Source organism: Ovis aries, chromosome 1 (genome assembly GCF_016772045.2).
Source record: "Ovis aries strain OAR_USU_Benz2616 breed Rambouillet chromosome 1, ARS-UI_Ramb_v3.0, whole genome shotgun sequence".
Taxonomy (NCBI): domain Eukaryota; kingdom Metazoa; phylum Chordata; class Mammalia; order Artiodactyla; family Bovidae; genus Ovis; species Ovis aries.
In genome coordinates, this window is record NC_056054.1 from 163,089,265 (window position 1) to 163,106,624 (window position 17,360).

A 17,360-nucleotide genomic window follows, 5' to 3' on the forward strand; every position below is an offset into this window, starting at 1 on the left:
CTCCTGCACCAGGCTGCCACATTGTTTCACTTACTGAAATCCTGTTTTTCAAGGCCTTTTCCATACCACTTCCTCACACAAGCCTCCTGGGAACCTCTGTCTGCCATCACTTCACCTCCATGCTGGTGCCATTTCTCTTGACTTCCTTAACTTGACATTTTGATTGTTTTGTACCTGAGGGTTTAACCTAATCTCTCACCAGAAGAGTCACGGAAATGTGATCATCTTTTCTCCTTTCCAAACTGTAAGCTTCTTGAGGACAGACACACAGCTTTATTTTCCTTTGTACTTACTTTTTTATCCCTTGTAATGATGATCACTAAACAAATATGCAATAAATTGGATTTGCTAAGAAAGTGAACCATCTTTCTGTTTATGTTTCTTATGGCTCACTTCTTCCACTTTTATTATTTCAGAATGTTGACAAACAAACTTTGAAATGTAACCCAAGACCTGGAAAGGTAAGCATAAGTTTCTTAGATAGGCTAAAATAAAAGAAGTAAGATTATGTTTAGGTTTGGGGAGTTTAAGGTAGAAACTTTTAACTGACTTAGTAGATGGTTATTTCGTTCAAGAATTTAGCATCTAAAGTGGTATTTCCTTTTATGTATTTAGGATATTTTATTTTCTTCATTCTGGGATATTTTAGAATTTTAAATGCATTCTTAAAATTAGTTATTATGCCTGCTTACTGTATGTTGCAGATGGTTATCTATGATCTCCATGGAAGAAAATATAAACAAGAGATCTACTGTAATATTCCTGATGCTACATCTTGGTCTTATCCAAATGGGGTACTGATAAAAGTTGTAAGGGGCTGGTAAGAGATCTCTTAAATTTTTATAATATTTTCCCCTTAAGTTGTTTTCTTGCTGCTTATGCTGTATGTTTTTCTTGTATTAAGGTTGCATCCATTTCTCTCCAGATAATTTTTTGAAACATCATTAGAGTTTTATAACTTAATTAGAAAATATAGGTTGTTTTTAGTATTTACAGCCTGCAGTAAAATAGTACCATTTCATAACTGCATGATTAGCAGGATAGATTTGACAAGTTGAATGCTTCAGTTGAATGAAACATAGCTTTGAAAATGAGTTCAAAATTTGTAGGATGGTAAGGAATGTGAAGGCCACATGCTTAAAGTCATTTGTATCACTGACATAAGCAACAAGTGAAGGATTCTTTGTATGGCGTAAAGTGAAAGTGAAGTTGCTCAGTCATGTCCAACTCTTTGTAACCCCATGGACTGCAGCCTACCAGGCTCCTCTGTCCATGGGATTTTCCAGACAAGAGTATTGGAGTGGGTTGCCAAAATGCTGGAAAATCTCGTTTGTTATTATGGACCACGTCTCATGGACATGCGGGGACCAGAATTTCTTTGTCCGGTGTTTGGGTTACCCACTGATCAGTATTCAGGTTATAAGCAGTGTGATGTAGTGTGTTTTCAAATAATAAAATGAGACGCACGTGCTTTTTTATCCAGCAACAGGAAAATTAGGGTAGAAGTGGAATTTGAAATTGTTAAGCTACTATTTTTAATGTAAATGTGTATATAACATCTATAAAACGTATGTATACGTAAACATAGACCCAAGCATAGATTGTGGTGCTGTGTTTAGGAAGCACTGTAAGTTGGGTGCACTTATATTCTTTCTTAGACTCCTTGGTCAGTACATCATTGTTTCAAAATAGGTTTATACGCTAGTAGTAGAAAATAGCCCAGATTTTTACATTTGAATAGACAATGTAGTCTGTGACTTATAACTCTCATATTTGTTTTATGCCTCATTTCTTAGAAGATTAATTATAGCTGATCATGCTTTTTTATATTTGTTCAGCTGGATTTTATATGAGAAACCACATTTCCAAGGTCAGAAATGTGTCCTGGAGGAAGGAGAAAAGGTGTTAAATCGTGACTGGCTTCTTCAGAACAGAAAGCATCCACAAAGAAACTTTGTGTTGGGCTCTATCAAACGTGTCTTAAAGGTAATGTAACAGTTGATTTTTAAATTTTGTGTCATTTGTCATGTAGTAAAGCTGTACTTTGGCCCAGCACTGCTTAGAAATAGTTTGTATTAATCATATTTGTAGTAATTTGGTTATTCTTTATTATCATAGTGATAATTTTTTTTACTAGATATGCATAAAGTATTAAGTTGAATGAAAATTTTAAATGTTACATGTAATACGGCACATAAAATGTTACATGTTGTATGTGTATTTTTAATAGTAGTTGGAATATACCACCCAGACATCTTTAGGCTATTTCCAAATATGTTTTTCTAGTGGAGGTTTGTGGGTGTGTATATGTGGGTATGTGTGATGTTTACAAGAGAAGGGGAGATAGATGAGCGTTAGAAGAAATTTACAGGAGGTAGGTTGGGGAAAGGAAGGGGAAAATGTTGCTTTTTAATTTTCTGTTTATTAATAATAAGATGAGGAGGACCTTGCATTCCTCATATAATAAAACATACTGTGGGAAGTGCCTTAATGGTTTAGAGAAGTGAGTTAGCGATAAGGACAAAATTGTCCCATGTATTTCAAGGGTTCCTTCACCAGTAATGTAGTAAATGATTTAGTGCAGTTACTCCTGTGACAGTCATGGACATATATATTTTTCAAATTACAGAAATTCTATTTATATACTAAAAATGTCTACTTTGACGTGGACCCCTATCATGATTTGGATCAATGTTGTTAAAACCCTTGATAGTTGCAGACAGCATACAGAAAAACTCATTATCATAAAGGGGTATCTGCATGAATTAATACTTTCTGTAAAACTGTTAAGCCTGTGTCTAACAAATATTTGTGTCTGCTCTTGGACTGAATGCTGTCGTAGGCACTGGGAATAGAAACACAAGTTCTGTATAGTGTCTTCCTGCAGATTGCTCAGAGTTCAGGACAGGGACAGCTGAATCACATGCCTGTATGATGTGAGACATGCGGTGCAGGGCCACACATGGGCACGAAGAAGACGCACCTCTCCTGGAGCAGGCAGCAGCTGGCTGGCGTCTTGAGAGAGCAGACAGGAGTTAGGCAGCATGGGAGGTGTGAGGGAGTCCCTAGCAGAGCCACTGGCGTTTTCATCGAAAAATTTAATCACAGGCATTTCAGCTCATCAGGCAGCATTTGAGTGCTCACTTCATTAGCTAACTCACTCACAAGAAATTCCTTGAAGCAGGTAATCACTTTGTAGTTGGAATCTTCTAAAATTTAATAGCATGTGGTTTTGTGTCTGCCTTGTGAATGTCAGGCACCATGCCAGGCCTAGTGAGGAGGAAAAAAAAAAGATGAATAAGGTATTGTAAGCAGCAAACTTCACACCCTCATCCCAAATCAAACAATAAAATCAAACAAAAAATTCAATCTGTTGAGCATGGGTATTTAAATGGGTATTTGCACATCCGCCATTTGCTTTGGATGCATTATAAGAAAGAATAAGTCATGCTTACATTTTTTCCTTCTTCCATTGTTTGTTCATAGAGCCTGTTTTTTTTTTAATTGCAGTGTTAGTGCCCACTTGACTTGAACTTGCTAGCAACTTTAAGTGAGGAAGGAAAATAAAACTATTGAGCGTTGAATGGAAAAGGCATTAGCATTGTTCTAAATATTTTACAAAGTAAGAATCAGGCATCAGAATGCTTCCTTTTTGTAAACTTGTCACATTTCAGCCTGTTGATAGCTTCATTTTCATGGCGGCCATTCCAAATTCACCTAGGCCCACACCAGCTTTATCTTGTTTCACCGTCTTTTAGTGGCTTTCATCTTAAGTAGTCAAAGCTTTAAAGACTGCCTTTAAAGATAATACTTTCATGACATCTTCACTTGGCTGTAAATGGAGCAAGTAATAGAAAATACCTTCAGTCATCTGCAGTAATCGATTCTGCCCAAGGGTCATCTTTGGCCCTGGTGGAAGTAATTGGAGGTGGAGTAACAGTGCAGTGAGACTCGAGTCAAGTGCTTTTTTTTTCTCAAATAGAAAAAGTGAATCCTGCACATTTCTCTGTTTACTATACATTATATATAAGAGTGACATTTCCTTCTTTCAGGAGTTAATTAGGTTTGCCCTTATTAATAAGCTGAGGTGCAAGAGAGCCATCGTTAGATTAGGGACTGAAGGTATTTCCTGTAAGGCAGAGGCAAGTAGTTTCTTGGGTTTTTGGTTTTTGGAGGTTTGTTTTGTTTTGTTTTGTTACCATGTATGTAATTCATTCCTACCCTGTTTCCCTCCCATAGCTTTGTCTCCATTCTTACTGGTTGCTTTAATAGTCTGAGCTTATAGATTTCACCAAGATGTATTTAGAAAGTATATCATGACTAGAAAACTCTGAGAGGAAACCATATAAACTTTTCTTTACTAAGAGTACAAACTGTTTCTTGTTGCTAGGTTCCGGTAAGGCTAGTTGTTTACTCCCTTTGTCCATCAAGACTTATACAAATCTTGCAAAAGACATTACTTCTGTGAATAGCCACCATAGAGAAAATAGAACTTATTAGTGAAATCTTTTTCAGCCAACTAGAGAAAAAGAAATCAGTCCTCTAGTACGATAATTGAAAACGTAAGCGATCTTGTTTATATTTTCAATTTTTTAGCCATCATTACCTCTTTTCCATTATGCTGTTTCCCTGTGTGATGTAGACTCAAATGCCTCTTAGCTTTTTCCCTTTTAAAATACACCACCCAAACATTGTTTGTATAACACAATGCAGAGGAAACTTATTTGTGTGAGACACTTAGTTATGTATTCTGTTACTGTACTTCAGATCCCTGGGGGAACATTTTAAATAATGTTACTAGAACTCTATTTTTAATAACAAACAAAAGAAACTTGAAGACTGACAGGTGACTCTTCTGGACATTTCTGGCCATTTTTTACAATGAAACTTTAGACAGAGATAAACTTTTTATACTTTAAAGGATATTTTAGGTTATACCTTCCTACTGTATTGTGTTTTAGAACTTTCTGAAAACAAGATGTAATAGTTTGCTTGCTTTTACACACTAATCAGAATGGTTAATAATGATTAATAATAGAACTCAATTTGGAAAAAAGATTAAAAACTTAGATACCATGATGCAATTGTAAAACAATAATAATAAATATAATTGTTCAGTCTAATAAATGTCACCTCTAATAGTTTATTGCATTTACCTATTTCATTAAAGCAGAGCCATTTGAATTCCACAATGTCCTAGATGAGAATTATGCTGCTGAAACTTGAGTCATATAATGAAACAGTCAGGATTACTGAGATAGATTAGACAGCATGACTATAGTTTCAGAGAAGGGAAAAATAATTGTGGTTTTGATTCCTTAAGAAATGATATGGTCTTTTTTGAGTTAGAACTAATTATTGAAAACAAACTTAATGATTACCAAAGGGGAAACATGGCAGGAAGGGATAAACTGGAGCTTGGGATTAACATATACACACTACTATATATAAAATAGAGAATCAATAAGACCGACTGGATTGTACAGGGAACTCTTCTTAATATTCTGTAATGATCTGCATGGGAAAGGAATCTGAAAAAGAATAAATATGTGTATAACTGAATTGGTATGCTATGTACCTGAAACTAACATAAGACTGTAAATCAATTATATTCCAATAGTATTTTTTAAAAAAAGATTTTCATAAGTAAGAATACAGAAAATTATGTCTTCAGTTAGAATAAGGGAAATGTTTACAAAGCTTAGAGAGGCCATGTGCAGAGATAGCATGGATACCAGTATGACCGAAGAGTTGTAGGTAGTTAGTGTAGTTGTGGGTTATTGTGAGTTAGTTAGTTGTGGGTCGTTGCCGTATTTTAAAAGGAAAACCAAAATATGAATATGAATTGCTTGGGTCTCAAGTCAAGGAGTATGATGAGGGATGTGGTGTTCCCACGTGCCCAGCTATATAAAGAGTAAGCTTACTGGATCAATGGTCTAGGCCTGTAATCAAAGTCTTGGCCTTGATGAAAGACCTTGACAGTGGCAATTTTAAAGAAAAGTTTGACAGGACATGGTGACAGTGGATGTGTGATGAAGTATAGGATCAAATTTCATAATGTCTTTCTTCTTCAAACTAACTGATACTATAGAAAATAAATACCACAAGTAAGAAAACAGATTTCCTTTACCCTCACCTCTAATTCCTACTTCTTTTGTCACTGTAATTTAGATAACCCACTGAGAGAGTAGTGCCTCTCTGTTATTTATTTTTTATGTTCCCCATGAGATCAGCTTTTATTTAACTCCCTTCCTCCCTATGGCTTTGTTATGCTTCTGAGAAGGAAGGCTTACAAACTCTTGGCACTCATATATTGGTAACTTTGAACATTGCTTAATGGAGCAGGACTTTTAAAAACAAAGCAGAAAGAATCAGGGTAATATTTTTCAATCAATAATATTCGTGTAATTTTCATGTTGTCAATGTAACTTCTTAGAAAAATTAGTTTAACAGATTGGTAAGAAGAAACATGGTCTCCTTTATGCTGTTATTGGTTAAAAATTCAGCTGAACGGTGAGAATAATTGTAACTGCATATCCAGGGTATTGAGGATACTGCAGTGTGTGTCTAGATATTTCAGAGTCAACTTTTTTTTTTCTTTCTTTCCAGGACTGCAGTATTCCAGAGATAGAACTTTGCCCACAGTCGGACCCGGCATGTTGCCCTATCTGCATCCAGCGAGCGGTTCCCAATTTGGAAGAGCTGAATATCCCCAAATCTGTGTCCTTCACTGTGAAGTCAGGCGTGTATGTATCTGCTTCTCTTCACTACAGTGATTGATGGCTACCAAAGTTAACTTTGTGTCAGATTTCAATTGGTGACCTATACATTTCTGAAGTGTTAATTTTGCTGTGTGTACTTCTGGATATCTAAGGAAGACTTTTTCAAATATTTTAAAACAGATTCTGTCTTTTTTTTTCAGATCCAGTTAAGTTTTTTATAGATGACTCACAGAAACAGATCCAGGTTCCCAGACACCATTTTTGACAGATGAATCCATTGTCTTTTCACCCACCAGATTGTGGGACTGAGAAATAAATACATATCCCTGACCTAAAACACTGGAGCCTGAGCTATTTGCAGAGTGTCTGTCTCAGTGCTTGTAGTTACAGAGGGCCTTTATAGTACCAGTGTTTATTACTCTTCTATTCCTGGAAGATAGGTAGAGCTACTCTCCTGTCACAGATGAAAAAATTATGTGGCTTGTCCTAAGCTGCCAGCTGGTAAATATGGATTTGATACTAGGCCTTTCTAATTCCAAAGGTATCTTCAGGACTGTGGGTCTGAATTCAGTGTTAATTCAGTCCCAGATTGACTTGAGTCATAAGTTTTGTGATTTCTGGTTCAATGTGGATCCTTCTTCCCTCTTCCTCTATTTTCATCTGCTCTGATGATGGTTGATGTTGAATTTAGGGGTCACTGTTAGACATCTCCCTTCATCTCTCCCACATGTTAGAACTGTTGGGCATACCCAGTAATTAACACAGACCTGAGAACTGTCTGTAATTATCAAGTTTAGCTGGTTTCTGGATGGTTCTTTTAGGAATCTTATTTCAAATACTCTTCCTGAGGGAAACCAAGAACTGATACGGATTCTGAAACTGTGGGTCAAAGGTATAAAATGCATAGTGGAATCCCTACCTCTGATTGCCCAAGTTTAAAACAGAAACCTAGGGGAATGATTTTTCAGTTATATCCTAATTGCATTAAAGGTTTCACAACTTTTAAATATTGGAAAACATATAATAGGAAAGTGATGGCAGTGCTTGGAAAACATATAATAAACCAGAATAGTGTCTGAATGTAAGTAGTGAATAACATGTTAATTCATTGTTATATGTTGTCTAACAGTGTCACTGTGAATGTGTTTTACTAATGTACTTCTGTGACAGAGATTTCTTCTTTTTGTAGCTTTTTTATTTTTAGCTTTTAACTCTTACGGAACCAGATTAAAGTATTCCTATTATACTTTAACCAACCATTCATTTCTTATTTAGTTGGCTTGCCTACCCGGATATTAATTTCAAGGGGCAAGCTATAGTTTTGGAGGAAGACCATGGACTCTTTGAGATTTCTGCAGCAGAAATGAAATCATTGCATCCACTTCAAATGGTAAGCAGATATAAAATGAAACATTTTCCCAAGTATCCATGAATTCAAAAATAAGATAGCTCTGATGATTGGTCATGCATCTTGGTCTTAAGACATGTATATGTCTACTACAGAATGCGCAAACTATTCATACATTATTGTTTTGTTTCTTTCAGTCTTTGTGAAACTATTTTAATGTTTTCTAGAGACATTTCCATTTTAATGTTTTTCTAGATGTTTGAATTTACTTTGTACTATATTTATCACAATTCATGCAGCTTCCTTATAAGGTAATACTCTGACTTTAAAAAATTCTAAATTTGTTTTTTTGATGCTTATTAGAAAATTGGTTGTTGTATATTATATTCTTCCATTGCAATAATGAATGATAAGTTCAGCATCAATGATAAATGGGTAGGTCTGTGAATGGTTACTTTCTTAAAAGTGATAAATGTTTGTATTAATGATTTATTCTGTTGCAAATATTTTTATTTGAGGGGCAAACTGTTCAATTAAATAGTGGCTATGTGACAAACCGTTTTTGTGCTGTGCCTTAAAAAAATGCTAAAAACCAGCAAAAACGGAAATTTTAAGGAGTATTACAATGCAGAGTAGCACTGGAAACAAAGAAATGATACACTAGAGCTTTTGTGAGGAGTGGGTTACCTTTTATGCTCTTATCTCCGTGTGGTCACAAAGACAGCAAGTGTGATAGGACTTGGAAGATGAAATGCTCTAACACAGAAAGCCCAAGCCTTTGTAGAGAAGAAACTGAGTATTAAGTGGTTTGGAAATCTACCCTGCCAAATAAAGTTTTCAGTGTACTAACAACTCCACTCTTCTTTTTGAGACACTATGCTGTGGGATTAAATCTTTAATTGGTCACATGTACTTAAGCACTAAAGCTTGGTTTCCTTCCTTGTAGTGGTTGTACTCTGGAAAGTATCTTTCCAAGATTTCTTACCCCATTTACATTGATATAGAGTAGTCTGACTTGATTTTGACTGCTGTAGAATTCTATACTTAAAATTTTTAAATACCACAACATAAATTTGGTATGTAATCTTCACCAATCAAGTTTTTATATAACCTACATACATTACCTAGTTACTTGTGGTTAGTTATATTTTAAATATGAATATATCTAATATTAAAATTTTTTGTCATCTTAAGGGTGGACTGAAAGTGGAAATGCCTATGAACTTAAAGGTGAGTCTTGAACACTTTGGTAGCAGGCTAAAAAGTTTGAGAATTAAATCTTTAACTATTTGTGTGTGTGGTAAGTCGCTTCAGTCATGTCCGACTCTTTGCAACCTCATGGACTGTAGCCCATGAAGCTTCTCCGTCCACAGGATTTTCCAGGCAAGAATACTGGAGTGGGTTGCCATTTCTTTCTCCAGGGGATCTTCCTGACCCAGGGATTGAACCCACGTCTCTTGTATCTCCTGCACTAGCAGGCGAGTTCTTTATCACTAGCACCACCTGGGAAGCCCCTTAACTGTTTGGGACTATTACAGTTAAAATGTGATTACCTAAATGTATGCTGGCAATATCTAGGTAATATATCTTGGGTTGGTGGGCAGTGACTGCACAAAGGAGTTGCTGAGGGCCCATGCTCAAATGACAAGAGGGCTCAGTACAGAAAGGTGGAGGTCTGTTCTGACAACCCAGTCTGACCCAGTAAGCACCTACGGGCTGGAAATATGATAGGTTTGATATTTATTTTATCGGGGGCAAGGGGTTGAGGTGATAGCTGGACTTTCAAGTGGAAATACCCAGCAGGCTTTTGGGAGTGGTGCTCAGGATGGAGATCAAGGATGATCAGGAGGAGATGCAAGCAGCTTTATCAGGTGATGTCAGTTTGAAAGTATGAGTATCTGAAGGGAACAGTAGAGGCACCGAAAACTGGGGTGGCAGTAATGCTAGAATTAAGTACGTTTTGGGAAAGAGAAAGAAATGGGATTGTAGAATGCCTGTAAAGAGAGATAGGAAGAAAATCAGTGTAGTGATGAAAGATGCAAACAGGCCTCGTTTAATTAGAGCAAGCACTTTCAGAGGCAGGCAAGGACACAGGGATTCATCTGTCCTCCTCTCCAAACCAAGGCACAATTCCCCCAGCTTTCTCATTTCTGGGCTTCCTAATTTGTGGAATTGACTACCATTCTCCCAATCACATAGATGGAGTTTTTTTTAAAACTTAGTATCTGAATGAATCTAATACAATTAGGCTATATGTTAGAATCATACATATGTGAGTTCTAAAACAAATGCTTATGCCTGGGTTCCATTGGAAAAGATACTTATTTGGCCTGGGGTGTGGTTAAAATTTTTCAGAGCTCCCTAAGTGACTCTTGACATGCAGCCAAGGTTTTGAACTAGTGACCTAATAAGTGCAGAACTCGTTGTGACACTCCCTGAGTGACTTGTCTCAGTCTCTTTGCTGCATCAGAACTTTGGGCTGGCTCTTCTGTGGACAGTTGCAGTCTGAGGCATGTGAATGGAATGGTTATCCTAGACAGTCACAATTTTTAAGTTGTTAGATGTTGGCTTGTGACTTACTCATCAAAGAATTACTGCTTCTTACTTAGTTTCAATGTGTTCAACATATGTAGCGTGTATTAAACCCAAATAATACTTCATCACTTCCAATATAGCACTCTGAAAATTTAATATGTAGAAAACAGCAGGAGCAGTACTAAATATTTTTTTTTCAGACTGTGTAATGTTCTCAGTGTTATTGTTGTTTTTCTTTTTTTAAATAAAGAAGCTACAACTTGCAGGTTCAGTGTGTCTAAGCATGGGATTTTATTCACCAATTGTATGCAAATTATGCCATCAGCCATAAATAGGACCAGGTGATAAAGTGTAGGTAGATGAGTGCTATTACTGTCATCACTTTCCTGAACCCCAAGGGCAGCTTATGCTTGGGAAATAAAATAAAAAAAAAATAGAAGGGAAGTACTTGTACCAATCCAAGTTTGAAGTAAACGAAATGCTAGAAATCTGTGTCCTACTGCATTCCCTCCTCCATTTGAACCAAATATCCAATAAGAATACCAAATTTTTTTCAATTGTTTCTAACTTTTAGGAAGTTTTTTATTTAAATTCGGGAATTTGCATGTGTAATTCTTCTCAGTGATTAGTAGTGACCATACAAGCAATGTTGCAAGAAATAGCACGTTTTCTTAAACTCAAGAGAATTTTGGTTTCTTAATAGAGGAAATTCAGTAAATATATAGCGGGTCTGTATCAAATATTGAACAGAGAGAAAAACATAGATAGTTCAAGACAGTTTACTCTTTGCAATGGACCTAGGATTTGGGTAAATAGAACATGTAATTATATTTGAGTACGTTGATATAAGAGAAACATATTATCAAGATATTATATCTTTATAATGGATAAAGACTCACATATTCCTTGTGAATGTCAGACAGTATTCTATATTTTGAGTATAAGGGAAGAAAATGAACAGTGGTCCTTCATTCAGGTTGTGGCCTTCAGTGTCATATAAATCAGTATGTATCTGTTCTAAAATATGAGCATGCTAAGTGATTTTTTTCATATTTTTCAGGTTATTATTTATGAAAAACCTCACTTCCATGGACAGGCCAAAGAGTTTAGTGAACACATAGATTCTGTCCCTAATTTTTTAAAAAATGATGTAGACTTTCATGGAATTGGATCAATCCGTGTCGTCGGTGGAGTGTGAGTATTATATATTTTCCATATGTGATTCACTTGTCTACTTTTGAAGATCAGCACCCAAAATGTGCTGAGCAGAGCAAAAACAACCTACCTTAATCTAAAAATATACGTCCCTTCTGAAATGTGGGAAATAGAACCTATTACTGGCAGCTTTCTGTGAACTCGTGTTAGTATTAGAAATTATGAGATAGTTTAAATGAAGGGAACAGTTTCTAAAACTTAAGCTCTTAGTATTTGTAAGCACAGTATAGAAGATAAGAATTGCAAGACAAGATTATTTCTTGACAGATTATGCACATGCATGAGAGTCCCAATTTTCACTCTGTTCTGCCTTAGTTGACTTTTGGTGCTAAGGGTCTTGGCAGTGAGTCCTCTCTCATTAAAGAGGTAGCCTGGGCTGTGTGTTTACAAAATCAAGGGTTCTTGACATTGGTTACCTTCTGGCCCTGCTCTGTTTTCAAGAAAGCTCCTGAAGAACAAATCCAAGTGTAACCAATGCACCTCTACCCCACTCTCAATCAGCAGTTACTAGACTAGGGTGAAACTTTGTATTTGTATCCTCACAGGTAAAACCATCGAAAAGAAGCTTTCCTCATAACTTAATTGCCATGGTCAACTCAGGGCTAGAATTCCTTCAGACAACATGTTAATCTCTCTGTTGATAGGTTGAATTATTAATATTTGAAATGTTGGTTTATTTTCATTTAAGTATCAATATCTCTTATTTGCAGTACATCATATAACTTGTTCATTGTATTCTAGCAAAAGATGCTGCTCAAATATTTCATTCAAAGAAGTTAAATGACTTGTTTAAGATTACTCAAGGGGCTATATTTAGAGACTTAGTCTTTGCAGTTTCTGACACTAGTTCAAGTAATGGATACACTAGCCAAAATGGAAATGTACTATGCAATGCATTGGATATGTAGGTCATGTTGGTAACTAGTCTTGTTACTGACTAAGGTTCTTGACCTCCTTAATCAATAGGAATTGATCAGAGACCAGACTGGAAATTCAGACAAGGCTTTATTAGGCCTCTTGTTGCAGCAGAGGGGATCAAGAACAAACAACAGGATTCCCCTGCTTGCTTGTTCCCTGAGGTACAGGCGAGCTTGTTCCTTATGTGGAGTGAGGGTAGAGGTTGTCCGGGAATTGACGGCTTAGTGGTTTGCCCACCCCTTAGGTGGTATCATCTGCACAGGGCATGCACAGTTCTCTGCCTTTGCTCCTGACCCCCTGCTTTTTCTTTCTTTTTTTTTTTGTTCTTTGTGTCTTTTGTCCAGAGTTTGCCCCAACTGTACATGAACACAGTGATTTGTAGTCCCATAGTTTCTTCGTGCTTTGTTCCTCCAGGAGAGGTTTATTCATATGTAAGCATTGCAACACTGCAGCAAATGGTCCCAGGCCGCAGCCTGTCTCAGTCTGAAATATTAGTTATTATCCAGTTCCTCACCTTTGAATTTAAAAAATTTATCAGAGGCTTGAAAAACAAATCCGTTTTGGATAAATTTTTATTGTGTTGTGTGTAGTCGTAGTGTTCTCTGATCCGTGGACATGTGCACTTATTTTCTAAGTGTATTTGCGATTATTTTATAAAATCTCAAAATATTATGGCTAGTAAAACATTATACACACTTTCATTTTTTATATGACACCTGCTGGAGAAGGCAATGGCACCCCACTCCAGTACTCTTGCCTGGAAAATCCCATGGACAGAGGAGCCTGCTGGGCTGCAGTCCATAGGATCACTGAGGGTCGGACACGACTGAGCGACTTCACTTTCATGCATTGGAGAAGGCAATGGCAACCCACTCCAGTGTTCTTGCCTGGAGAGTCCCAGGGACGGGGGAGCCGGGTGGGCTGCCGTCTCTGGGGTCACGCAGAGTCGGACACGACTGAAGTGACTTAGCAGCAGCAGCAGCAGGAGAAAAATGTGATGTCCAATATAAAGATGAACAGGTGACTTTTATTTTTTTCACTAATTCTACTATTTTTTTTTTACTGCTTCACTATTTCATTATTTTTCACTTTTAACTCTTGAACTTTATCTGTAAATAATAGGAACTCTTCCTCACCTCTGTCCTAAGGAGTCTAGAGAAAATGAGGTTGATGTGTCTTAATTTTTCTCAGATAACATCTATTTTTAAATATCCCAGATATATGTAAATTTTAATCTTAATTTAAAATCTATTGAGAAAGGCTGTGCAGGTTTTTGAACTGTTATACTTTACTGATTTCTCCTTTAATATTAGGTCTTCTGTATCTTATTTTTCCCATTCAGGTATATTAAAAGCATGTTTTGAATAGTCCCATTTATATAAACTTAGAATTCAAAAGTTCTCTTGTAAAATTTATTTTCACTTAGTAGTTTAAGAATAGAATAATAGTAGTTTCTTTATATTTTACAAATTTGCTAGTATGTATAAAATGTTTATTCTAACTCACATGGACCCTTACCCTTTTCCCTACCATAGGCACACCTACAGAAATTAGATATGGGTTCAGGAGTACTGAGTGGCTACTGTTACTTCATAACCTAGGAAAACAGTTCCTAGGAATACTTTTTGTATCTTCCCAAAAGAATATAGTTAGCCCTACCCGGCTTCATTTTGACAAGCTCTAGAATTCAGAAGTCCCCAACCCAGGAGCCCACAGTAGTCACTCTTGGAATCTGCCCCATTGGAGCGGGTCCCACTCTAGTTACACAGTGCCAGCTAAGGGCAGATTTAAGCAGGGCAGCATGTGTTTTATCTATGCCCACACTGCATTAGCTACTGTGGGTTACCGCAGATAAAGGTTAAGTTTCCTGAAGAACTAATGAGTAACTGTGTTTATTAGTGTTCGGTACTGATAATTTCAAATTAGAAGTCAAGAAATCTCTGTCCTTGGAAAGTCTGCCATGGTGCTTCCTGTTTCCATTATCACCACTGATAAAATGGTGGGAGCAACATTTCCTACCTGTAAATATTTACAGAAGTCTTTGTATATATTTAGACCACCAGGGCTAATACCAGCCCAGTCGCATTTCCTAGTTTCTCCTTGCTAAACCTTCCTATAATGTGTTTCTGATCCAAAGCTGATGACAGGTTCCTTTGAGTTAAACCCTAAATACATGTTTAATATAGTGATCATTCTGTGATTCCAGCAGGGCTTAATCAGAAAAATAAGACTGATTGTCTTTGAATCTCATTGTGGCTTTGCAGTATTTCTCATTGTCTGTGCTTTCCATTATTTTTTCCTTGGCAGGCTATTCTCCGACCACACTGTGATGGTGGTATAGGGTCAGGCCACAAACATTAAATGTGTTCCTGTGTTGCAGTCCTGTAACAGCTAACCTTTTGTTGGCAAAAGCCTCCAAACTAAAAAAATATTGATCCATGAAGTTTACACCATTCGTTTGTCTCTGTAAATGCTAGCAAAATAAGTGTATTGCTTTTTTTTTTTCAAATGCTCTTTTGTTTTTTTTTTGTTTTTTTTTTTTTAATTTTAAAATCTTTAATTCTTACATGCGTTCCCAAACATGAACCCCCCTCCCACCTCCCTCCCCATAACATCTCTCTGGGTCATCCCCATGCACCAGCCCCAAGCATGCTGTATCCTGCGTCAGACATAGACTGGCGATTCAATTCTTACATGATAGTATACATGTTAGAATGCCATTCTCCCAAATCATCCCACCCTCTCCCTCTCCCTCTGAGTCCAAAAGTCCTTTATACACATCTGTGTCTTTTTTCCTGTCTTGCATACAGGGTCGTCATTGCCATCTTCCTAAATTCCATATATATGTGTTAGTATACTGTGTTGGTGTTTTTCTTTCTGGCTTACTTCACTCTGTATAATCGGAGAGGTGATGTGCAACTGGGTGCTTTATCATGATTTTCTCTCTTTCTTGACTGTGGTTTTATTAATAACTCAGTTGTATGTCCTCTATTTGTAGATGGGTTGCCTATGAAAAAGAACATTTTAAAGGCCAGCAGTTCTTGCTTGAAGAAGGAGATTTTGAAGACAGTAATGCCTTTGGGGCATTAAGTGGTTCCATCTTGTCTTTCCGGTACTTACAAGCTGTGAGTTAACTTCCTTATTCTTAATTTTCTTTTTTTTTTTTTTTTTTTTTTTTTAGTTTTCCATGAAAACTGGACATGACCTCTGGTAGAATATAAAATGATAAAATGTTTCTACTACCTGAGACCATTAAACTGAATGGCTTATATGACTTGCCTTTCTTAACTGCCATGATTATTACAGAATATTTGTGTGTATTTTTCATCCATTGATTCCATAATGATTTTTGAACACCTGCTGTTAGATAGATTGTGTCAGGTGCTGGAGATATGATGACTAGACACTGACTCCCTATCTGTTAGGGCTGATGAAAGTGAAAGTGAAGTCGCTCAGTCATGTCCAATGCGACCCCATGGACACTAGGCTCCTCTGTCCATGGGATTTTCTTGGCAAGAGTACTGGAGTGGGTTGCCTTTTCCTTCTCCAGGGAACTTCCCGACCCAGGGATCGAACCCAGGTCTCCCGCATTGTAGACAGATGCTTTACCGTCTGAGCCACCAGGTTGATAGTACCTATGTAAATGTTTGATAGTGTTTGACTGTGATTGGATTCAACACAAAGTATTCAGGATACCCAGACAAAAGTCAAATACTTCCCGTTTGAAGTGGGCAGGAAAAGAGGGCAGCTGAGTTGAAATTTCAAGTTTGAGAGTTAGCTAAGTGAAATTTGGGAACAGGGTGAAGAAGAAAGATGGGTGTTTTAGCAAGAGGTTAACATTTTAAAAAGCAAGGATAGGAGCCAGTGTTGGGGATGAGCTCACGCAGGGGGCATCTGGCAGTGTCTGGAGACATTTTGTATTGTTATGACTTTGGGAGGGTTGGGGATTGTCAGGCTACAGACATCGAGTGGGTAGAGGCCAGGGAGGCTGTTCAACCCCTACAATTCACTGGACAGCCCCCACAGCAAGAAGTCATGAGCCTAAAATATTACTGGTGCTGAAGTTGAGAAACCCTCTTATAAGTGAAACTGATATATTTTGGAAATGCAGTAAAAATAGGATATTAGAGCTCGGGAAGATGAATCCAGAGCCAGAAAATGAAGGGCCTTATATGCCATGTTGAGGAGTTCACACTTTTTTTCTTGACTTGACCAGAAGGAATGAATTTTAGGCCTAGTGAGTGTGATTAGATTAGCATTTTAGAAAGGTTTTTATTTTTTTGGTGAATGTATCAAGGACTAGCATGAGGTGAAGGAGGTAAGCCTGGAGGCAGGAAGTCTAGAATGTTCCAGGACTGGAAGACACAGGGAAGAGGAGCTAGAAGGACGCTAGAGAGTTCTGCAGGATATCAGAGCTTGCTTATCAGATGTTGCTCACTTTTCTGACCAGCTCTGGAGACTTCTGTAGTGTGTTCAGAGGGCCATGTTTTCTCATAATTAAGAAGTTATACCACTGCAGTATATTTTCAAAATAATCTTTTCCCATATAAACTCTAAACTATCTGGCATGGCCTCCAAAGCCACCCTTTGAAGGAACTGATGATACAGTGACGGGTGATTCT

General features: G+C 37.1%; 1 protein-coding gene across 1 annotated transcript in view; it reads left to right on the top strand.

The window, feature by feature from the left end:
• The window catches only part of CRYBG3 (crystallin beta-gamma domain containing 3), a 125,047-nt gene that overhangs the window by 61,325 nt on the left and 46,362 nt on the right, over window positions 1-17,360 (top strand). The window contains exons 5-12 of the mRNA XM_004002856.6: window positions 417-461; window positions 705-820; window positions 1,839-1,986; window positions 6,610-6,746; window positions 7,998-8,112; window positions 9,265-9,300; window positions 11,666-11,799; window positions 15,737-15,863. Coding sequence (XP_004002905.3) covers window positions 417-461; window positions 705-820; window positions 1,839-1,986; window positions 6,610-6,746; window positions 7,998-8,112; window positions 9,265-9,300; window positions 11,666-11,799; window positions 15,737-15,863 — 858 coding nt within the window. The remainder of the gene's footprint in view (window positions 1-416; window positions 462-704; window positions 821-1,838; window positions 1,987-6,609; window positions 6,747-7,997; window positions 8,113-9,264; window positions 9,301-11,665; window positions 11,800-15,736; window positions 15,864-17,360) is intronic.